The sequence below is a fragment of the Leptonychotes weddellii genome, chromosome 4 (genome assembly GCF_054177405.1).
Source record: "Leptonychotes weddellii isolate Sample4059 chromosome 4, ASM5417740v2, whole genome shotgun sequence".
Taxonomy (NCBI): domain Eukaryota; kingdom Metazoa; phylum Chordata; class Mammalia; order Carnivora; family Phocidae; genus Leptonychotes; species Leptonychotes weddellii.
In genome coordinates, this window is record NC_138372.1 from 90,408,892 (window position 1) to 90,433,696 (window position 24,805).

At 42.0% G+C, this 24,805-nt stretch overlaps 1 protein-coding gene and 1 long non-coding RNA gene across 4 annotated transcripts in view; one reads left to right on the forward strand and one right to left on the reverse strand.

Moving 5' to 3' along the window:
• Positions 1-21,939, forward strand: part of LOC115937906 (uncharacterized) — a 28,471-nt gene extending 6,532 nt beyond the window's left edge. For both annotated transcript variants that reach the window (XR_014144120.1, XR_004073116.2), the window contains exons 2-3: positions 1,011-1,145; positions 9,361-21,939. This is a non-coding gene — a long non-coding RNA (uncharacterized LOC115937906). The remainder of the gene's footprint in view (positions 1-1,010; positions 1,146-9,360) is intronic.
• VTCN1 (V-set domain containing T cell activation inhibitor 1) overlaps positions 561-24,805 on the reverse strand; it is a 68,016-nt gene continuing 43,771 nt past the window's right edge. Inside the window, exons 4-6 of one of the 2 annotated variants that reach the window (XM_081815786.1) lie at positions 21,928-22,206; positions 16,941-17,110; positions 561-907 (exon numbers count right to left, since the gene is read on the reverse strand). In XM_081815786.1, the coding sequence (XP_081671912.1) occupies positions 16,986-17,110; positions 21,928-22,206 (404 nt within the window). In that variant the 3' untranslated portion in view covers positions 561-907; positions 16,941-16,985. Of the gene's footprint in view, positions 908-12,678; positions 14,275-16,940; positions 17,111-21,927; positions 22,207-24,805 lie in introns of those variants that run through there. The other variant, XM_081815787.1, reaches the window with a different exon arrangement.

The window sequence follows — 24,805 nt, forward strand, 5'->3', positions numbered from 1 at the left end:
ATGACCTGAGCTGAAGGCAGTCGCTTAACCAACTGAGCCACCCAGGCGCCCTGCATATGGTGATAATTCTTGTGATTAAAATTAGAGCAGCCCTTGTGGCGTGCTCATACTGGTGTATTAGAGAACAGATATTAAAAGGCATGTTTTAGGGGCGCCTGGGTGGCTCAGTCGGTTAAGCGTCTGCCTTCGGCTCAGGTCATGATCCCAGGGTCCTGGGATCGAGTCCTGCATCGGGCTCCCTGCTCAGTGGGGGGTCTGCTTCTCCCTCTGCCTGCTCTGCCTGCTCTGCCTGCCACCCCCCCTGCTTGTGCTCTCTCTCTGACAAATAAATAAATAAAATCTTAAAAAATAAATAAATAAATAAGAGCCATGTTTTAAATGAATAAACAAACAAAAAGCAGAATCACACCTGTACACACAGAGAACAAACTGGTGATTGCCAGAAGGGTGGGGGTGGGGGGTGGGGGGATAGACAAAATGGGTGAAGGGGAGTGGGAGATACAGGCTTCCAGTCATGGAGGGAATAAGTCACGGGAATAAAAGGCACAGCATAAGGAATGTAGTCAATGATATCGTAATAGTGTTGTATGGTGACAGATGGTAGCTACACTTGTAGTGAGCACAGCTTAATGGTTAAACTTGTCAAATGGCTATGTTGTACCCGAAACTAACATAACATTGAACGACACTCAAAAAAATTAAAAAAAAAACAACACTGGGGCTTCTGGGTGGCTCAGTTGGTTAAGCGTCTGCCTTCAGCTCAGGTTGTGATCCCAGGGTCCTGGGATCAAGCCCCATGGTGGGCTCCCTGCTCAGTGGGGAGCCTGCTTCTCCCTCTGCCCTCCCTCCCGCGCTTGTGCTTGCTCGCTCACTTGCTCTCGTGTTCTCTCTCTTGAATAAATGAAATCTGAAAAAAATAAATTTTAAAAAGTTAATAAAAAAGAAAAAAGACATGTTTTACACTCTGTAATATTGCATTATAATTTAACTTATGCTATTTTTTCCCTTAGGCTTCTTTTGTTATTTTTATTTAATGAACATGCCAGCTTGCAAGATTAATCATGGAAATTTGGATTTAGAAGAGACCCTTTGTCTGGAATACATTTGCCCCCAGATATCTTCTTGGCTTGTTTCCTATCAGAATGGTAAGTCTTTGAACGCAAGGACTATTATCTATTGTATTCTCTGTGTATTCATGGTATCTAGATGCATGCCTGGCCCGAAGTTGGAGCCCAATAAATACTTATTACATGGATATATGAGAAAATTGAGGCACAGCTAAGTAAAGACATGGCCTGAAGTCACATGGAGTTTCTGGAAGAACTGGGTAATGAATCTATGTCTTCTGACTGCTATTCTTGTTGAGTGGTTCAGTGTAACACCTGGCCTCTAATCAGTACAGCTTTTAGTCCAGGCACCTGAGTCCCCTGCTCTGGGCTCTTTGGTTTGGAAGGACCTACTCAGGCCCCTCTCCAGTCACATCCCTACCCAGGGGACAAGGAATACTGAGTACATTATCCCAGTCCACCCCCTCCACTTTGGCCTTAGAAGTGGTCAAAGGGCAGCTGTTGGGGGGGTGTGGAGCTTGATGGAGTTTGTTGGGGTGTCCTGTATTGGGTGGAAAGAGAAGAACAATATGGGCAAATGACTCTTTTCCTCCTTTTGCTCATGGCCCCTCAAATGTTAGGGGTGGACCTATCTCCATAGTAAATCTAGTTCTCCCTACGTATTAAATGTTGTTTAAGCCGACAATCAACACCTATATTGTGCCAGACACTGTGCTGGGTATTTTCAAATGTATTTTCTCCTTTAAATGTTATTCTTACTCAATAAGGCTCAGAAGTATTGGATAAAATACTAAAATAATAAATAAAATAATAAATAAATAATAAATAAAATAAACTAATTTATCTAAAAGTGATAATATTTTAATAAAATTCTATTAAATAAAATCTATTATTAAAATTATTTTTACTCATTCCTTTTTACTTTTGTAATGTGGCTTCTAAAATAAAATTGTATACACTGCTTACATTAAATTTCTACAGAACAGCGCTGCTGTAGACCTTGGTAAAATGATGTTGTTGGTAGTTTATCTTCAAAACAACCTTCTCATTCCAACACCTGCCTAAGTTTTGCTGCCTCCTATAAAGAGCATTCTCCTTCTCTAGGACTTGTCTGCTTTGGGTTGGTTCCTCTCTGTTGCCCCCAAGCTACTTGAGATTGCCGTGGTCCTCCCCTACCTTTCCCAAAAGAGACTTACGGTATTCATTTTGTCAGGAAGGTGACAGTTGGTGAATTAAGTCCTTTATCACTGCACTAGGTTCGCTGGAGCATATTAAATATGGTGTCTCTGGCCAAGTGGCTTATAATAAAAAGTTTTTTGTAGAAGATCTGACACAAAGCCGTAGGAATTAACTTATTTTTTGTTAGAAATCTTTGAATTTATCTTACTTTACTTTATATAAGTGACTAATACATTAATATTGTTTATAAAAACTAGTTGGAATGGGAGCTCATTCTATTATAATCTGATTTATTCCTCTTTATGTTAGATCAGTTTATCTCATGCATTCTCAGTGGGAGTGATATTGCCCACAAGTGGGCAAAAATTGGTTCTCGGAGTACGAAAATATCTTACTCCTTTTTGTTTTTTTTAAAGATTTATTTATCTTAGAGAGAGAGAGTGGGGGAGGGGTGGGACAGGGGCACAGGGAGAAAGAGAAGCTCAAGCAGACTCACCATTGAGCACAGAGCCCAACACAGGGCTTGATCTCGAGACTCTGAGATCATGACCTGAGCCAAAACCAAGACACTTGCCAGATACTTAACCAACTGAGCCACCTAAGTGCCCCCCAGATTTTACTCTTTTAAGTATAAAGCATATATATTACTTATACATAGTGTGTATAATACATATGTATATAACACACACACACACACACACATTATAAAGCCAAATATACAGTATATCTGCATATTAAAGTTTCCCGAAGAGGCAATTAGAAAAAAAAGTCTGAAAGTGTTCCTTAGGGGCTTGGTTATGAAACACATTGAGAAATACTGGTTTATCTGGACAAGAAATTCCTGCAGCTTTAAGAGAGAGCCTAAAAGTAACATAGACCAGAAAGGAACAGAGACAATATACAGTAACAGTCACCTCATATTACAGCAGAATGTTTTTATGACCAGTTAATCTTCAAAGTTTCCCAAGTAGGGAGAGGAGGAAAAAATAGAGGGAAGCTGTAGAAAGATTTACATTTACAGATTGGGGGAGAGGGAGCATCAGAAGAGTGTTAGAAATCTCTACCATCAGTTGATCACCAATTATTAATATTTTGCCTCATTCATTCATTCATTCATTCATCCTATCTCTTCCTCTCCCCACCAATCCTCCCCACCACTCCCTGGATTATTTAGGTCAAAGTATATAGGTATTCATTACACTATTTTTTCAAGTGTTTTCTAGGTGTGAACATTTTCAAAATAAAAGTAGGGGTAAAATGCCATCCTTCTCTTTATCTACTCCTATACCCTGATTCTACATTGGGGCCCTGTTGAACTATAATTTCTTGGTGACATATTTTCTGTCACCTTTAATCTTGTGCATATATTGCTCCCTCTGTCTGGACATATTGTGCGGCCTCCTTTTCGTCCTTTATACCCAGCCTTTGCCTGGATAACTCCCAGAAGTCTTTTCAGGTTTTACTTCCTCCAGGAAGCCTTTCGTGACCGGGACCCAGCCCACTTAAGTCTAGGTTAACAGTCCTGCATATATTCCCTTTATTGTGATTGTCCTTATTGTTGCCCTTGTCATATAATATTATACTTGCACATTGAACTTGTCTGTCCTCACTGGATTGTGAGTTCCATAAAGGCAAGGATTACGGCTTCTTTTATTCATCTTTTCTTCCTTGGCAGTTACCACAGGGCCTCACACAATATTTATTAAATAAAGCAACAATTAATTTTTCTATGAGATGCATATTTGTTTTATATAATTCCATTTATAAGGGAAAACAAGAAAAATTAGGGAAAATACTGATTTTTTTTTTTAGCTTGTAAAGCTTTATTGCTGATAACAGTATAATATCAGGTTAGACTTTCATAATATTAAAAATAGCTCCCGGATCCCTATTATTACCCCTGTAAAACTCTTGGTGAGATGCCCCTGACAATTCTGGGAAAAATTGTTTCTCTCGGCTCCAAAAGAGCTCGGTTTCTGCTTCTATATTATAGGAATCTGGGGGGTGGAGTGGGGAGATACAAAGATAAGAAGTAAACTCCACTGGGCACCTGGGTGGCTCAGTTGGTTGAGCGACTGCCTTCGGCTCAGGTCATGATCCTGGAGTCCCTGGATCGAGTCCCGCATCGGGCTCCCTGCTCGGCGGGGAGCCTGCTTCTCCCTCTGACCCTCCCCCCTCTCATGTGCTTGCTCTCTCTCATTCTCTCTCTCTCAAATAAATAAAAAAAAAAAAAAAAAAAAAAAAAAAGAAGTAAACTCCACTAAATTTGGAGTTTAGTGAGAGATACAGACTTAGGAGTGATACTAATAGTTTTTCCTTAAATTTGTATCATTTTTTAATAGTTTACAATGTAATTTCACATACTTTATTCCTCACAAAAGCCCTGGAAAGCAGGTATTATTAACCCCATTTTAAGGATGCTGCTAGTTAAGTGCCAGAATGTGCTATGAAGGTAAGAGATCCTCTTGTTTATTTCCTAGACTTTAGGCATTTTCCCCATATCTGAGGTCCACTGATATTAAATGGCTAGAACTTTACCAAATTCGGCACCCTTCCTTTTGTGTAAAATTGTGTAGGTACAACCAGGCTCCAACGTCACCCTTCACCATTAGGAGCTACTCTCTAATGAATGATATACACCAGATTGAAAAGTCCTCAAGTGAAATGCATGAGATTAGGTAATGTCAATTGTTTTCCTTTTTTTTTTTTTTTAGGTTTATTTATTTTAGTAACTCTAAACCCAACGTGGGGCTTGAACTCACGACCCTGAGATCAAGAGTGGCATGCTCTTCCGACTGAGCCAGCCAGGCGCCCCAGGTCAATTGTTTTTCTAACTTAGCACATCTTTAGGTATATAATTCTATATATTTACTCAAGACAAAGGCTGTGATTGCAGCTATGTAAAATACGTATGCAGTGGGAAGAAGCTAGAAGGGTATGTATAGATTTGATAGTCATTATCAGGGTGGTAGATTTAGGAGTAATTGTTTTCTCTAAAAATTAAAATTTGCCTATAATTTTTAGAGCGTGTACATACCCAAGTTCTTTTGCGTATTACTTAAGGAAAACTAAGGATCGCCTATCTTGAGTCCTAATAGATTCTTGGCTAATTTAACCCCCCCAGTTGAGTAGCCATTTTACCTCTGTCTTCCCATCTTCCATCAAGAACATCTCCTTCCCATCTCCTCTCAAGAAAATGCATAGAACTCTGCCACAATCATTGGATCAAACCACAGCATCATGCCACATTGACGGGGAAAGACTTGTTCCTCTGTTTCTCAGCTCTGTCACTCTTCTATTGTGAGTTGGACCTAAGGGATTCTTGCTTTTTTCCTCCTGTTCAGGAGAGGTCAAGCTTGTATTCCCATCCACCATGTCTCAAAGGGATGGTTCTCAGATCAAAAATCAAAATGAAACTGGAGGCAGGAAGATTAGAGGTTGGGCAGTTGTTCACTTGAGAGAAAATACTGAACTAAGGAACAGTAAGGATAAAGAACAGTGGAACAATAAGGATATAGGCATTTTGGCAGTATAATTGATAAAAATTGATGACCAGTTAATTAGGAGTTAGGGGTCAAAGTTTTCAAAGACTGAAAGCTCTAACGTGGATGACTTAAGTAGATAGTATAACCCACAAAAATGAGCTTGTTTTGGATGTGTTTAGAATAAGGTAGCTTTGGATGGAGGTGCCTGGTCAGTAGTTGGGAATGTGTCCAGATTGGGAGAGAGTGATGAAAGCTGGAGATAAAAATTTGAGAATCATCAGATTTTTGTTTGTTTGGTAACTACCAAAAATGTCTGCAATCTTTTGACTAAAGTGACCCTCTTCCTTTGATGTAAATTACATCTGCTCTACAATAGATGTTTGAGACATTTTTACTATTTTCATAGCGTTAATGATAAAATTTGGACCACCATTCGTCCAGGGAGCAACTGAGCACATGAAGCAGAAAGTCAAAAGAAAAGACTTCATCCCTCAGTGAACTCAGAGGGCTGTCTCTGCCCTGGGGATAAGAGGCTGTTGGTGGTCTTCAGATGACACAAAGAAATTTAGAGAGCCCATGTTCATGGTCCTTTCTGGCACTGTAACTCCAGAGGGTTTTCTTGTTTTTGTTTGTTTGTTTGTGGTTTGTTTGTTTTTCAATCACAATTTGGGCCCTAATGCAAAAAATAAGAGTCCTGCAGAGTCCTGGCTCTTAAAGACCACACCTATAGAAGAGCTCGTAAAGAAAATCATTCCCACTTGGTGCTGCCATTTCAACTGACCAGTAGTCCAATGACATCTATATGTAGCGAGGATTGCCCTCCCTACAATGGCTGGTACATATTCCTTTTCCTTGACTGAGTAGATGTGCATCTGGAGGGCCCTGAAAGCCCTTGGGCGGAGAATGACATAATACTAGCTCCAGCGGGGGCACCTGGGTGGTGCAGTCGGTTAAGCAGCTGACCTTGGTTCCGGCTCAGGTCGTGATCTCAGGGTCCTGAGATCAAGCCACATGTCAGGCTCTGTGCTCTATGTGGAGTCGGCTTAACACTCTCTCTCCCTTTGCCCCTCCCCCCATGCTCAGTCTCTCTCTCTCTCTCAAAATAAAAATAAATAAATAAATCTTAAAAAGAAATACTAGCTCCTGAGCTTTGGGTGATCCCCTTTGTAACAAGGCCTTTCCTCAATTGGGGGCTTCCATGGCATTATAGTTACCTACTGTTCTTTTTCCACAAATACACAGAGCATTGTTGGGGGGAGGGTTACTTGGCACTGTAATGGCGGTGGGTGACTACTCTCTACTTGAACGCTTGGCCCTGCTGGTTCTCGTGCAGCTACGCCCTGCCTAAGCATGCCGCTCTTACAGAAGCGCAGAGGCTCGCCCTGCTCCTTCAAATCTGCTTGGGAGGTTTTTCCCCAAATAAGCCCTCTTTTACATTTACATTATGTAGCACTAGGGGTAAGTGTGTTTGTGTCCCTTTTGCATGATTTTGGCCAGCACACAGCCGTTTTCCATCTTCAAGGACTGCAAAAAGGATTTTAGTGAAAAGGAAAGAAAAAAGGAAAAGGCTATTTTCTGTCCTGAGAGCCCCAGGACAGAAAAGATTGTGATCTCCCCCTAGCCCCCAGACAGCTTAGTACTCAGCAGTTTAGTTTAGTCTCATGCAGCCAAACTGCCCCTATCACTCAGTTCTCCTCCTTTGAAGGTTGGACCCACGCTGGTTTTATTTTTCATCTTTTCATGCTCTACGGTCTTTTGTAACATTTAAAATAGTAACCTATGGTTTTGGGGAGGCCATTAGCCAATTCAGTTCCCTTAGCAGCATCCACCTGCTGAGCCATTGTGCTCTAGCCTTCAAGTCTCCTCTGACCTGGTTGGAATAGGTAGCTATTTGCACAAGGCTTTCTGTTGTGTCCCAGCTGTTTCAAGCATTGGACATCTATTCTTGGTCAGAAAGGAAGAAAAAGCGAAGTTGTTCATCTATTTCCTGTTACGGTTGCATCGATGTTTATTTGCCTTGCCCAACACATGTACTTAAGAATAGCTTCTTTTTATTAGTTCCTTCATATATGCCAGTGTTATTGTGTGAATTGTGTACCCTCCCCCCAATTCGTACGTTGAAGTCCTAACCCCCAGTATACCTCAGAATGTGACTCTTTGGAGATAGGGCCTTTAAAGAGAGAATTAAGGTTAAATGAAGTTGTATGAATGGGCCCTAACCCAATATGACTGGTCCTTATAAGAAGAGGGAGAGACACCAGGGATGCACATGTACTGAGAAAAGGCTAGTGCCTTTTCACACAGCGAGAAGGTGCCATCTGCAAGCCATGAAGATGGGCCTCAGGAGAAACGAAACCAGCGACACTTTGATCTGGGATTGCCAGCCCTCAGAACTGTGAGGAAATTAATTTCTGTTGTGTAAGCCCCCAAGTCTGTGGTACTTTGTTATGTCAGTTTTCTAGCCAACTCGTACAGCCAGGCAATGTAGTAACTGCTTTTCATGAATTATCTCTTTAATAGTTGCAGTTACCGAATGGGGTAGGTCCTATTGAGACAGGGACTCCCAATGTGATTTTTGCCCACAGCAGGAACTCTGTTCAGACTATGCCCAGGCCTGACCCTGAAGGTAGGTAAGTAAGTAGAATACTTTGGCTCATAAATGGGTGAGGTGGGGAGAGGAATTAAATGGAGCCAAGCATTTTTCTGACAGGTGTATCTCTCTCCTGATTATGCTTCCTCCTTGCTCACTACATTAAGGGAGAATAGTAACACCTTCCTTTACACCAGGGCAAATTCTTACAAGGGTTTATTTATTGAACTGATAAGTCCCTTCTGATCATTCACTATTCACTTCTGATTTTTCCCCCCTGTTTTGGTCTCTTTCTTACCCATCTCCAGGGAATAGCTAGGAAAGCTGTATTTGCATATAACTATTCTTTTTCCTTCCCTGTATAGACTTGTTAAAATGGTAGGTCTCAAAGGTTATCAAAAGTTCAGGAACAGACACAAGTATATATAGAAACATGCAATGTAATATTTGAAAAAGTTAGTGGAGGTAAGGATTAATTCACAAATAGTATTGGAGAATAATTTGAAAAAACAGTGGTTAACTCCCTTACCTCACAGATTATACCAAAAATTAAGATGGAGTAAAGTTTTATTTATTTATTTTTAAAAATATTTATTTATTGACAGAGAGCGAGCACAAGCCCAGGGAGCGGCAGAGGGAGAGGGAGAGGGAGAAGCAGGCTTCCCGCTGAGCAGGGAGCTCCACGAGGGACTCGATCCCAGGACCCTGAGATCATGACCTGAGCCAAAGGCAGACGCTTAACCGACTGAGCCACCCAGGCACCCCTGGAGTAAAGTTTTAAATGTTAAAAAAGAAACATGGAAATATTCATCTGTAAAGATGAATAGCTTGACCTAACCCAGGGGTGCAGAAGTTTATATTTAAACATACATAAACAGAAGTACTAAAAGAAGAAACAAAAGTGGAAAAACTGATAGATTTGATTGCATAAAAGCAGTACGGTTGGTCATGACAGAGGAGAAGGGGTCATGTGTGATCCAGTGCTCAACATTAGTGGACCCAGGGGAGAAGTTATAGTAATTAAATGTGTTCTTTCCAGGTGTACTTGAGGTTGGACAAGAATGACCGTATAAACTGGTCTCAGAAGACATTTTGGATCAACTGGAAAAGGCTTCACTTCAGCAGATCACAGTCCTCTTCTGAAGTCTCAGAGGTAGTCCCAGAAGGACTGTTGGGAACACAACAAGGTGGCGTCGCCAGAGCCGGTGGGAGAGGCTTGCGATTCCACTGGCAGCCCCTCAGTGACCCAGGGAGAGGCTGTGGTGGGAAAGGGCCCCAAGTGTAACTGAGGCAGTATTGCAGTCTCCTCCAGGGAGAAGAGCCGTCCTCACAGATAGCTGCAAACCCGCAGGAGCAACGAAGCTGAACGCTCCCAAGGACTCCTCATATTTTAATACATATAATTACATGATGGCCAATATTTATATTATATTTTAAGCCTCTGATAGCGCTTTTACACATGACCAGACTCTTTCAGAAATAGTATGGGTTGTGATGATAGATTTGAGCTTGAATTCTGGTTCAACCTGTTGGCTATGTGATCTTAAATAAGTTACTTAACCTCTCAGGACCTGTTTTCTCCTCTGTAAAATGGTGATGGTGATGGTGATGGGGCAAGGTGATACCTGCCATATAGGATAAGGCTTGAATGAGAAAAAAGACCTAGTCTGACATTTGACACATAGGAGGCGCTCGATTTCCTTTCCTTCTCTAAAGGTACCTGTTTGCCTCAGTTGACCTCAAGACTTCCACAATAGTCCCCTGTGTATAAAGGTAACATATTCTCTTCAAATCTGTCTCATGTCACACAGTGATTCCTCACTGCAGTGATGGGAAGGAGGTAGTGATGTCTGTATTGTTAAAAAGCCCCACCACCCCCTGCCTCCAGACTTCCCTGCTGAGAATCCCTGGTCTACACTTTGATATCCCAAGTATCTCTCAGTAGTTTAATATTTTTGTTTGATATTTTCAATCACGGCTTTATTTCAATAAAGTAAGGACTTGCCTTCATGGGAGGGCAAGACATTAAGCTAATGAAAAAGGTAGTCCATAAATTATGTATAGCTAGGTGCCAGGAAGCATTTTCTTTCTTGGGCAGTGGTAGGTGGGGCAGTTAATGGAAAGAATGGTGGAAACACAGAGAGTATTCAGGGCCTACAGGAGGGTTGACTGGGCCATGTGGGAGAAAATGGATAAAAGGGAAGGGAGAGGAAACTGAAGACAATTATTATTTTTCTCCTAGATCCTCATTTAGCAGGCTGTGACTTGGCTTCTTCTGGGGCACCACTGCCTCTCAATAGAAGCTGTTATGTGTATGCTGTAACCCTGTCATACTTCTAGTCTCACCTACCCTAGGTGTGAGGCCTGGACCCACCACTGGAGTCCTATATGGCTACCTGAACCAACTCATCAAAGTCATATTACGTACCATAAGGTCCTGGAATTGTATCTGTCAAAACCTAATTCGTTCTCTCTAGAATGACACATAAGTAGTTACAAATAACATTTGGTAACTGCAGATATAGAGGGCAAAGAGAAGGGAAATGCTCTCACTCTGCTATGAACTGCTCACAGGCTAGATTAACTGAGCATCACTTTTGGCTTCTTCTAAAGAAGGGAGATATTCATAAAGTTCTTATTTGAAATGTTGTTTAGAGTTTTGGGTAAGGGATCTTCTGATTGAAAATGCTAAGGACACTCCTTAGGCAGGATGTTTAGATTTGAACTGAAGAGACAAGGTAATGCTGAAGGTCAAGTTATGACTTTGAGCAGCCACAGACATATCATTTTCTGGGGGAGCCAGACCTTTCAGTAGACACAGGGGCTCCTGTAGTGGTAAGTGCAGAGCCCCCTTCTAGGCTGCGATTTAACTGCTTTGTCCCAGCAAACGCCATCAGGAAAACAAGGCTTCTTGGGTGTATCTGTTTGACCCTCTTCTAAGAGTAGACTTCCAAGGGCTACCTGCCTGGACCCCCATCCTTATTTTGTCATCATCTTCAAGGGAGTCCAAGCACACAGCAGTGAAAACCATGCTAAATTGCATGCATAGACCAAAGACAAGAGTAAAATCATGTTATGTAGAACTGCTCAGAAACAGCTTCATGGGGAAAGAATTTTGCTGGAGGGTAGGTAGAATTTAAAGAAAGACAGGAGAGAGCATAGCTAAGGCTCTATTTTTGTGACAGTTAATTCTCATTCATGGTTTTCATACTGGAACTCCTGGAGATGACTGACGTGAAAGAGGAAATAGGACAAAGTCAGAAGGAGCAGGGGCTCAGGCACATGGTAAGACAGTCTGGATTAGAACAGCCAGTTGGATGTGTGGAGACTTCATCAGCCGGAGGGAGATTGGGAATTCCGTTCCATCAACAGAACTGAAACATACCACATATGCCATCAAGCAGAAGCTTTATTATGCAATAGTGAACTGTGCACACCCTTTCCCCAATTAATAATGCACAGATTGAGGTCACTGTGCACCGAAAACAAATCTTCAGACAACCTGGGGATAGCTGGGAGCTGATACTGCACCTTGAAATTGGACTTGTTCGGTCAAATGTGTAACACTTCTGAAACTTTTTAGCCGTTGGCATCCAGGTTTGAGCTTCCCCAAATGTTTGTGGTGTGCATCATATTCTGGTTCTTTCACTTTAGCTGATACAATACTGTTGTCTAATGCATCTGCCGTGTGCTCATGGACAAGGCCAAAGAATTAACCTGGGTTGGGAATGTTTATGCTCTCACAGTTTGCTTTTTCAATTTGGTTCAGCATTGGTCCCTTCTTGTAAAAGGCCAATTAGGACCAAGCTGGAAATACAGCAGGGAAGAGTTGTTCTGAAAGTCCCCGAGAATTTGTCCTTTGGCAATTAAATTTTCTATAGATTTTTATCCCTCTACCAACTATCAGTGCAATTTTTGGCAAGTCACATAACCTGAGGCCATGACACACACTTCACCCTGGGCCTCTGGGTCTTCATCTGAAAAGTGAAAGGACTAGGCAAGATGATTTTGAGGTCCTTCACCTCTAAGATTTGAGAATTTGACAATTCCTGAATAGTAAACATCAGATTTTTTGACACTAGAGCAATGGGTTTGTCAACCTGTATGTATTCTCCCAAATGTTATCTGCCTCAAGCCACTGAGACCTTTCCCAGATGGACACATGGCAGGCTTGGCAAAGTCTATGGAGTTTCCTTCAGAAACTAGGCCCAGCCACTCCTATTCATTTCTCTCTTCATTCAACAAACATTTATTGAAGGCCTGTTATGTGCTAGGTGCCAATCTTTAGAACTTGATCCATGGCTTTTTATCCATCTTCCCTATGCTCACTTTCTTTGACAAACCAGGCAGACAACAGTATAGGAAATGTGCATTTAATCATTCTCTTGAATGCTCAGAGCTCAAAAACTGAGTTTTCTATAGCAAAATGTAATACAGTCATGGTGGGTCCAAAGTGTCAGGGAGGCAGACCTCAACAAGTGAAAAGTATGGAAAGGGGGTGTGTGTGTGAACAAAGCATTCTTTTCGATTAAAACTTTATTCTTTAGGGTCTCATTTCAAAGGTCCATTGCCCCTGCTTTCAGAAGTCTCTGTATGTTTCAAGGAGGGGACAAGTTTTCGTTGCCTTCATTGGAATTATGACTAGGCAGGGTCCTGAGATCTGAATTTGGAGCAAGAGAACTTGAGATAGACCTCAGGCAGCTCTCACAGAACCTAATTTGTACCGTAGAAGGAAGGGAAAACCCACCAGATACAGCCCCATCAGGAATTCCTGTTTGCCTGAAACTGAGCTCTGACTCTCTGTGCTGTGACAGCAGCCAGAGAGACAGAGGATGGTGCCTCTCTGTAGGAAGCAAACAGGTTTTGTTTATCCCCCCTCTTCTCTACATCCTCTTCTAGGACTGACATTTGGGGCTGGGTAATTCTTTGTTGTGGGTGGGTAATCCTGTACACTGTAGGATGTTGAGCAGCATCCCTGGGTCCTATCCATAACATTAGCACCCTCCTCTCTCCCCCGAGTTGTGACAACTAGAATTGTCTCCAAACGTTTTCAGATGTCGGCTCTGTGTGGGGAGGGGTGTGAAAAATCACCCCAATTGAGTCCCGCTGCTCTAGGTGCTGTTGAAAGCCGAGGTTATCACTGTCCACGCAAGACAGAAAGGAGAAGCCTGAAACACTTGTGTTGACCTAATGCCTTATACAGTGATGACGAGAGGTCCTTTCCTGGACCAGTCAAGGATGCATGTCATCTGAGAAATAAAATGGCATTTGTTTGTTTAAAAAAGAAGATGTTTGGATAATTTGGAAAACTGGTGTCTCCCAACTACATGTTTTAAGTTAAAATTATGACCTTGCCCACATTTCTTTAGCATTTGTCAGGTGGGAGGAGATTCCAAGGCACTTTGGGAAGCATCCTAACGAAAAGTGAATTATTTGACCCATCACTAAAATTCAGCCACCTCTGAATTGTGAAGTGGCAGTTAATTAGCAGCTTCTTACTGTATCCACTGTGGCTTAATTTATGGATTATAAGATGTGGAGGTATTGCAAATCAAAATTTTCTGGGAACTTAGAGCAACATTACAGCAATATAAAGATTCAGAGACAAAGGAGAGGCAATATCCCATCCTCTCACTCCCTGGATGAGGGGGGTGGTTGTAAGGGGAGGTCCCTGAGGTACAGAGATCCACTTGTCTCCACTTGCAATTGACTTAGTCCTAACACATATCCAGTTCAGATGAATTATGTTCCCAGCTTTTAATATAGGTCTTTGAAAATAGATTTATTTGGTTCATATTGGAGTCTTCTGTGGGTTGCTTTTGACTTTCTTTTTTTTTTTGCTTCTTGATCTTATTTGTTCACTCCAAACTTCTAGACATGAATTCATTTCCCCCCAGAAATACAAAACTAGGTCATATCTTATGGTGAAATAGTTCTGCAGATTCCTGGGATTCTGAAAATAACAGAAATATGATGTCCTTACAACCATTCAGCAAACATTATGGAGTACCAATTGTCTCTGCCCCTGTATGAGGGTATCTCTTGTTCAGAGATGGGCTCCTTTTTCTGTATTTGGATGATGTTCTATAAAGATCACATGCTACCATGGGTTGCTTGGGGGAAAGAAGATGGCTTGAGTCTCTTCTTCAGGAAGGGGATTGTGCTTAGAGAAGACAGGAACTGAGAGATGAGCTAGGAGCAGGCTTCTGGGTAGAAGTAGAAAGATGACTTCTCCTTGAGTGTCCAACCAAGGAATGTGTGTGACCTAAAATGTTGTGCTCAGTGTTGGTTGGCAACTCTCCCAGGAGGAGCTCCTTGGGAATAGTCTGAAACTGCGCCCCCTTCCTTGTAGAGCAGGGAGAGACAGAAGAAAGAGGCAGACCACTCCAGGTTGGTGGGTGGCAGTCTCTGAGCAAAGGGCACTTATACATGAGGCTTGTCCTGGGCAGCAAGAGGACGAGTAGATCCTTGCAAGTCTTAAAATTTTATATAGGGGCCATCACTAGGTTCGGTCACATACACCGTGCAAGGTGTTCTCAACGCCACATCATTATCTCAAGGCCGTGTCCCTGGAGCAGCCTCTGGGAGCGAGACAGGCAAGTGGGACCCTTGTCCCAAGGACAGGGGTGGAGGTGAGGAGCCTCTGATCACCCGGGTCTAGCTCATGGGTCAACTGACAGTCACTCACATCTTTTCAATGACCTTCCCCCACAGTCCCTCATGGGTTTCACAGGTAATGATCTACTTATTTATTTTTAAAAATTGATTTAAGGTTATGCCTCTGTAGTTGTAGGGAGAAAGAGGTGGAGCTGTAGCTAATCAGGTAACTGTATATAACCTATGCATACTGCATGTGAACATGGTCCCTTACACGGATGTCATGTCTTTTTTTAAAAAGATTTTATTTATTTATTTGACAGAGACAGAGACAGCGAGAGCAGGAACACAAGCAGCGGGAGTGGGAGAGGGAGAAGAAGGCTTCCCCTTGAGGAGGGAGCCCGATGTGGGACTCGATCCCAGGACCCTGGGATCATGACCTGAGCCGAAGGCAGACGCTTAACGACTGAGCCACCCAGGCGCCCGGATGTCATGTCTTTTAAAAAAGGCTGCAAATGACTGCTCAAAGGAAATACAAGATAAAGATGAATCAGCTATACTTTATAGGTTAGATTATCTAGTTGCAGGATATTAAAAATTCATTTACAGTGTTGTGGGGAATCAAGGAAAGAAGAAAGTGTGTTCCTTTTCTATTAGTGAGATCCTCAAGAGAGAGTTTCCTCAGGGAAATCTCCCTCCACTGTCAACCGTGGAGGTGGGCCCCGGGCGGGTTTCCTTACAAAGAATCCCTTTTGTGCACTGCACTGTTGTGTTTGGAGAACAGGAGAAAGAATGAAAAGCAGATCAACAGATCTTTGCCTGCCCTACTTAACAATCTAGGCCAGGAATATATGTGCCTTCGAGAGTGTAAGAGATCATAAATTATTCATGCATGCCAAGGGGATGGGGAATGAAGGGATCATCAGGGAAGTGGGCTAAGAGCTGGGAAGCACTTGATTGAAATGGGTGAAGGAAGGGTGGCTTTGAATAGCCATAGAGTTGAGGGGACTTCCAGAAAGGGGCAGTGAGAGAGGGAGCAAGGCCAGAGAGAGGAGCAGGCAGCTGAGAGAAGCAGGAAGCGCAAGGAAAGAAACTCTCAGAGAGTTGTGACCACATGGCTGAGGACTTTGACTTTGACACAATAGTGCCCAGAGAGTCACGTTCAGTTCCAGAGCAAAGGAATGCTGTGATGAAAATAGCATTGGAATCATTTAATTTTGGCATCTTATTTCCTATTGATGGACACAGGGAGAGGAAGGAGCAAGTATAAGGTTTTAGAACTAGTCTGGTGTGTGAAACAGTGGAGGCTGGATTAGGGTCAGTCTGAGGGACAACCCAGGGAAAATGCTCTGGGGCTTAGTAACAAATGGACATCAAGGACAGAGCGGGGACAGAAATAGCTCTAAGGTTGCGAGCCTGGATGGATGGTGGCGATGCCGCTGAGTCATGTGATAGTGCTGACTGGAGCTTCATGAGCTCAGCTGTACACAGATGCCATACAAGAAGAATATTCAGAAAGCAATGTCCTACTAATAATGGGAGCCAGAGGACTGAAGTGACAGAAGTCTCAGCAGGGGCAGGGCTAGTTGGGGAGTCATTTGTCAAACTTCTGGTCAATAGGAGCTTTGCTGGGGGGCTAGGAAGAGGTCACCTGTGTGAGTGATTATGTGCATGTCATGAGGTTTTGTAAGATAACAGTGAAATCCAGAGGAACTGGCGGGGCTAAACATCTCTTTCTCTTTGTCTTTATGCCTTGTGGTTGGATAACTCGGTCAATGAAAAGATGTTTGAATTTACACAAATATTTGAATTGCAGAGTTGTTTTTGCTGGAAGTATATCGATGAGATCTACACTCTTTGTTCACACATATTTACCTTTCACAAGACCAGCAGGAAGAGTGCCCACTGCCCTGGCATTATCAAATGTTTCTTTCTGAGGCTGATGCTGGAGGTTGCTTGACTCTTGTTAGGAACGCAAGCACACACAGATCCGATCCCCACGCCATTCGTGATTCATCTCACCTGTCGTACCAATGACTTTGCGTGTTTCTGTGTGTCCAGGGCACATTATTTTAGCATCAGGTAAGGGGAGAGAGGCAGGAGTACCCAGCTGATGGTGAAGAAAGAAGAGACACCCAGGGACGCCTTTGAGTTCAGCAGCTGTAGGTGACTCCGCCTTTTAATCTCAGAGTCTGCAAAGGGAGAGAAAAAAGTTCAGGGTCACAGAGGAAAAGCTGGATGTCTTCTTCACGTGGCTGCTTGGCAAAGAAAGGTACCTGAAAAACAGAACAAGTTGATTCTAATACAACTTATACCCCAATTTGGGGGCAATTTTGTACCCTATTCTCTACCTCTCTGTAACTGGCTTAAAATCAGAGCTTTCTCTTTCTTCAAAGGAAGTTCCTTTCTCTTGTCCACGCCAGTGAACACTCAGCCAAATGAAAAACTAGACCAATAAAGAGACTGTTATTGCTTACCAAAGAAAGAATAAGATAAGCGGTCATGGCCAGTCCTTGGCTTCGGACACATTTTTTTCCTGTAGGCAGTGACCTTTACAGGTTCTGTGTCATTTGCTTCATCACACCACTACAAAGCAATGCGAACGTATTGTTCTCATTTGAAGTCGAGAAAGATAGAAGTGAAGACATGAGACTACTCTTCTTTTACTCTATTTGCTTCCTAGACAGTCCAATCTCATTTAGTTCGTTTCAGCTTTGACACTTACTAGCTGTGTGACTTGAGGCAGGTTACTCAACCTATACGTGCCTCAGTTTCTTCACCTAGAAAATAAGGCTAAGGTAATAATGGACTTCACAGAGTTCTTTCGAGGATGTAAAGCACTTAGAACAGGACCTGGCACGTAATAAGCACTCAAGTATCCCCTGTAACAACAATAAGAGGGACCCCACTCGAGCCCAATAAGCATTATTTCCACTAATCTGACCATCTCCAAACCCACCTCCTTAGTCTGAGCTCTGTCCTGAGTTCCACATCTGGATTTATGGTTGCCACTGTATATGTCAGTTAAAAATTTAATTATTCAGCAAATATTTTTGAGCACCTGCTGTTGGGGTTCAAAGGAGTCCAGTAAGGAACACCCTCTTCCCCAGCTGAGTTCTGAACCAATTAAAGGATAAGATAAAACGAGTGAGGCAGCTGGAAGACCCAAATGTCACCTTTATCATTGGTTAAGTCTGATAATAAAAGATGAAGCTTTGTCTGCAGGCAGATGGGCTGCCCCCCAGACTTTCCCAGTGACAGGCAGCACCAGACTGGGGCAGGCTTCCTGCCGCAAGAGCAGGTTCTGCTTCTGAAGAACTGATGGCTTAGAGGAGCACACTTTCTGAGGGTTAGCTAGAGAGAAAAGGAAAAGAAGGAGCCAAACTCTTTGTGTCTAGCTTCTCCTACAAAAGTCCCTAATCAGATAAATTAACTCCTTCTCCTCTGGGGAGAAGGGGAAGAAGGGAGACGGGAGAGGCTAGAAGGGTTACATTGGTGGGGAATCCTTTCTCATGGAAGGAAATATGTAGGGGAGGGTTGAAGGCTATGGGGAGAATGTTGTCACATGCTGGGTAATGTGCCATGCATTAGACATCTCTACCTATGTGCACAATTCAACTCAGCATCTCCAAAACCCTCACCTTCATGTTGCTTCTCCTGTTTTAATTTTGGGTTGATAGCATTAGTAACCTCCTAAGCAACTGGGGTTTAGACCCGTTTTGACTTCCTCTTTCTCTTGTCCTTCATATTTGTGTAACCAAGATGATTTTTTTCATTAGCTTTTGACTCTTCCCCTTTCCTTTCCATTGCCACCGTCCCAGTGAAAGCCCTCCTAATTTCTCCCCTGGACCATCGACATAGGCTCTTGACTTCACACCTTCCGATTCTATCAAAATCATTCTTTTCTCCTTCAAAGCCCAGCTTCAACTCTGCCTCATCTACTGAGCCACAGTCATAATTAACAATTCTTTCCCCTAAACACCACATCTACACTGGGATTAATTCCTCTTATGACATTTATGCTATTATGCTATTCACCTCCATATTTCATGGGACTTAAAAATTGCTTTGTACATATTTGATGCACAATAGATACTTGTTGAACGAATGACCTAAATTAGCAGTAGAGTCAGAGAACACAGGATGTAAACTCTGCCATCTCATCCAGTGGTTTAAAAACATGTATGGAGTACTTTGTACGTGGCAAGAAGGAATTGTGTTATTTCCTGAATTTTGAGCTATGTCTTGCTACCATATTGTATTTAGTCCTAGTACTGATACATGGGACACTTGTCCTGATGTATTCAATAAGCATGTATGGAAGAAGAATCTGCTCACTGAATGAAAGGTGTGCTCAATATCTGTGGTTTATTCAGTTATTGTCCTTTGTACTGGAAGGCTTTAGTTATCCAGTTTGGAGATATTTATTGAGATCTGAACTGAGATACTATTGTTCACACCCATCCTTCCAAATGCCCAATGCTTCATTTCCCCCTTTTCTTCAGGGAAGGCCTTCCAGCAGGACTGCCGGATTGGTCTATGTGTGGGCAACTGACGCAAGTTGAGCCTTTCTGAGAATGTAGAATAAGACTGTGGGAGTAAGGCTCACTCTGGTTCCTCTATCGAGTGAGAGAGACTTTTAAAGCTAGGAACTCTTGGGAATCACATTCTGCCCTATAGACTAAAACAAGAGAAACTAAATTAGAGAGTAACAAGAGAATAGAGAGTTGAAAATCCCAGTGGAGTTTAAATTCCTGGTTCCAGCAGTTCCTGAAGCCAAATTACTCTTTCTGTTCTTGGTTCCATGAGCTATCCTAATGCACTTTTATTAAATTCTCTGTTTAGCTTAGGCTATTTTGAGTTGGTTTTCTGTTACAATCAACTAAGAGCATTCTAGTCACTAGTTACCAATTTGTTCCTCAGGATGGTGGAAGAGTTCTCTTTTTCTCATATGTATGATTTGTTTGTTAGATATTTTTTTTTTTTGGTGGTAAAAAACATAAAATTTACCATCTTTACCATTTTTAAATGTACAGTTCAGTAGTTTTAAGTGTATTCACATTATTATGGAACAGATTTCCAAAACTTTTTCATTTTGCAAATCTGAAACTCTATACCCATTAAACAACTTTCTTTGCTTTTCCCTCCCCCACAAAGTGCTGGTAACCACCATTGTACTTTCTGTTCCTCTGAATTTGACTACTACTTTAGATATCTCATATAAGTAGAATCATAGAGTATTTGTCTACGACTGGCTTATTTCACTTAGCATGGTATCCTGAAAATTTATTTATGTTGTAGCATGTGAATTTCCTTCCTTTTAAGGGTGAATAATATTCCATTGTATATATATACCACCTTTTTTTTTTTTTTAGAGAGAGAAAGAGAGAGTACGCCTGAGTGGGGAATGGTGGGGAGAGGCAGAAGGGGAGGGAGAGAGAGAATCTTAAGCAGGTTCCACACCTGGCATGGAGCCCGACGTGGGGCTCCATATCACAACCCTGAGATCATGACCTGAGCTGAAATGGAGAGCTGGACACAACAAACTGAGCCACCCAGATGCCCCAATATACCACATTTAGTTTATTCATTCATCTGCTATGGACATTTTGGGTTGCTTCCATCTCTTGTCTATTGTGAATCATGCAACTATGAACATGGGTGTACAAATATCTCTTTGAGAACCTGCTTTCAATTCTTTGGGATATATACACAGAAATGGTATTGTTAGATCATATGGTAGTTCTATTTTTAAAATTCTTTGAGGCATCTCCATACTGTTTTCCATAGCAGTTGCATCATTTTACAATTTCATCAACACACGTGTTCCAATTTCTTCACATCCTTACCAATACTTGTTATTTTCCATTTTTTTAAATACTAGCTATCCTAATGCTTGTGAGGTGATACTGTGATTTTGATTTGCATTTCTCTGATGATTAGTGATATCGAGCATCTTTTCATGTTTGTTGGCCATTTGTTTATCTTCTTGGAGAAATGTCTATTCAAGGCCTTTGTCCATTTTTTAATTGGGTTATTTGATTTTTTTGTTGTCGAGTGTAGGAATTCTTTATATATTCTGGATATCAGAGATATGATTTGCAAATACTTTCTCCCATTTCATAGGTTGCCTTTTCATATATATACTTTTAAATTAAAAAGTAAGCTGAAAAAATATGATTTATTCAGTTAAATTCAGCAAACATTTATAAGGCACTTAAATGTACAAGGTATTCCACCTGGTTCTGGGCTTGATATAAGACAGCAGTTCTCCTGGCATACTCCTTCCACTATAGATTGAATTTAATTCAGCTGCAGTAGGGATGGTCTTAAAAGTCATAATCCAGTCTGTATATTTTCTTGACACTAGCTCAACCCTAGTTTTTTTTATGCACTAAGGTAGGGAAACTAGGGTGCTGGGCCACTCTGAGTCCTAGTTTTTTTTAGCCTGGGAGGCCAGTTCAATCTAGAGCTTTCTGACTAATCCTGGGCCAATATTAGTGGGATCATGAGCCAGTCCTAGATGGGTTGAATAAGACTAAGTTGGAGTCGGACCTTAAGACTTTTAGTCTTCAGATCGAAAATCTTCTCAAAGGCAGGCTAGAACCAAATCAGTTTTGGTTGGGGGGCTTGGGATGTAGATCACCCGCTGAATATATCAAAGATATCCAATATTTGTCATTTTCCTCATTGTTTCACCAAAGCGGTCTTATTGAGTTAGGACCACAGAATCCTAAATACTGCTCTCCGGGCAACTACCCCCAGTCAATGAGAAGGCGTACAAGATGAAGCCTCATTGTGATTTTTGACCTATATTCCATAAATATTGTTTTGTATTAGTCTTCTTATGTAATGCAATCCCAACTATAATTGTGCTCAAGTTCTCCATGAAGAGGACTCTCAAGCTTTCTATAACCCGATACATAATATATCTGTTAAACCAATTAGATTTTAATTTGTATTTGATTTTAGCCCAATAAACCCATGCAAAAAGCGTGGGGAAACCCACCTGTCACTTTGATATCCCCCGTGGCTTTGGCAATGTTGTTCTCAATCATACAGGAGTATGTGTTGTTGATCGTGACATTGTAGAGTACAGACACAACCTTCATGGTCACATTCTCAGAGTTCAGCTCAAAGCTGGTATTGGAGACTTCTGAGAAGTTGGCTCCCTGGTCAACTTGGGATGCCCAGACCACTGTGGGCTGGGGGAACCATCGGGGAGCCTCACACCGTAAGCTCTCTGAGCTGGCATTATAGTCCACGTTCACCTCTGGGATGCTGAAGGCTGCAGGGTTGGAAGTGAAGAGGGGCAGATGTCAAGGTCAAACAGATAAAACAATATAGGCTTTGAGGTGCTAGGTCTTAAAAACATAGTCATTTCCACCATTGAAGTGACTCAGTACTTCCCCAGTGGGCCGTCTGTGTATGGCCAATTGTATTGTAGATGCAAATAATGATTTGGACAACGCTTTGGCCAAAATCACAAACTCTAAGGACCTAAGTTCTAGGTATAATTGTTATAACAGATAAATTTCTCCAACTAAGAGGAGTTCCAGTTCAACCCTTAAAGATAAGGGATAAAGTTGATCACAAAATGTTTATTCCTTAAGGATTTTGGACATTTTCTCAGGCACCTGTGAAGCCTCTTGGATTTTATGTATTTTTCTGCCTGGAGGATAAAGTTAGGGTGGGGAGGGAGAGGGAGAAGGAACAAACAAACAGCGTTCACCCGTCACCCACAGAAATTCCATACACAGGCCTTGTCATCACGGGGGTTTGGATTTTGCTTGGGTGGAGACTCTCCAGCCCTGGTGTCCAGGGGTAGAGACAGTCATTTGTTTTCTTCTAAGATAATCCTCCTTATTGGGGAGGTAAATGAACTTTGAAATTAAGACTAGCTTCCTCTAATATCCAGGCAGTGAGACATTCGTGGAAAAATGTTAAGGCCTGGACTTTTGACTATAAAATGCTTATTATGCCAAATGGCAAGATCCAAGTTATTAATTTATTTAGCACTTTCCTTTGACTGTGAGTATGCTGGGACTGAGTGAGCGGTGAAAGGAAAGCCCTTGCTTTGCCCTTAAAGAATCTTCCATCTAGCAGGGGAGATGAGACTCATCTGCTCACAGTAGGCAGGGAATGAGCTCCTGGGAGATGATGTAAGGAGCTGAGCATACATGACAATGAACCACCATGGAGGGTGCACTCCGTGCCAGGTACCAAATTCCAGACATTATTTCATTTGATCCTCACAACTGTTCGAGGGATCTCTATTATTATCACCATTTAAAAAACAAGTTTTTAATTTTGGAATAATTTTAGATTTACAGAAACACTGCCAAGATAACACAGAGAGTTTTTGTATACACCTCACCATTTTCCCTAATGTTAACATCTTAAACAACCATGGTACATTTGTCAAAACTGAGAAACCACCTTTGGTATATAACTATTAACTCATCTCCAGACTTTATCTGTATTTTACCAGTTTTTCCACCAATGTCCTTTTTCTTCCCAGGATCCCATATTGCATTTAGTTGGCTTGTCCTCTTAGGTTCCTCTGGTCTATGTCAGTTTCGCAGTCTTCCCATGTTTTTCATGATCTTGACAGTTTGAGTGGTCCAGGTCAGGTATTTTGTAGGGTGCCCCTCTATTGGAATTTGTCTGGGGTTTTTCTCATGATTAGATTGAAGCTATGCGTTTTGGTGAGGAAGGCCATAGAAGGAAAAGTGCCCTGCTCATCATATCACATCAGAATGCATACTATTGACATGACTTATCATTGATGATGTTAACTTTGATCACCTTGCTGAGGCAGTGTTTGCCAGGTTTCTCTGGAAGTTGGACTTCACTAAGAAAAACACACCCTGAGTGTGGTCAAGGAGAAGGGAGGAAGTACTAAGCTCCACCTCCTGGAGTGGGGAGATCTAAATACATTATTTGGAATTCATCTGTAAGGAAGATTTGTGTCATCTCCCTCATATTTATGGAAGTATGGATTCATGTGTATTTATTTTATACTTGGAGTTTTCATTTACTACTATGCTGTTTGTTTTGTTGCTCAGATTGTTCCAGCTTTGTCACTGGAAGCCCTTTCAGTTGGCTCCAGGGTCCCTTTGACATGACCCTATTAATCCCCATTTTAAGATGAAGAAACTGAGGCTCAGTGAGTTTGCCTTGCCCAGGCCCCAGTACTTGCCCAGGTCTGGCTCTAGATCACCAATAGAAACACATGTTATAAAGTGTCCAAGGAAGGCCTGTGCAGACTAGTGTAGGCCAGGAAGCCTCAGGATACTTTCTGCCTATTTTGTAAGGCCTTTCTCAAATGCCAAATTCTCCATGGGGGCTCTCCTATCCCTTCCCTCCCTATGCATTTGGATGTGATCCTTCTCTCCCTCTGCATCCCCAAATCGCTCTATATTTCTCTTAAAACATTGATAGACTTTATCGATTATGATAGGTATTTACCTATTTTCTTATCTCCGCCCCAGCCCTCAACTCTATAAGCTGTGTCCTGTGAGCTCTGCAAGAGGAGGGACCATCATCTAGTTTTCTTAATCATCCTTTTACTCCTCACAGTACGTCTCTGAGTTCCTTATACATAAATTCACCAAGCTGAGTTGATAAGGAAGGGTGGGATTTCACTGGGGGAGGATTAGTGTTTATAGAACATTATTGTTTTTGGTTAGTTCCCTTTGAACTTCTCCTAAAATAGGTTCCACTGCCATGAGTCTCTGGAGACTGATTTCAGACTTGGGCCAGAGCCTACTTAGCACAGAAAAATCTCAGGCCAGATCATAGGTTTCTCTTACTAGCAACAACAAAGGCTACCATAAAAGAGACCACATTTATTTTGGCAAACTATTTCAGGGAATATACCTGAA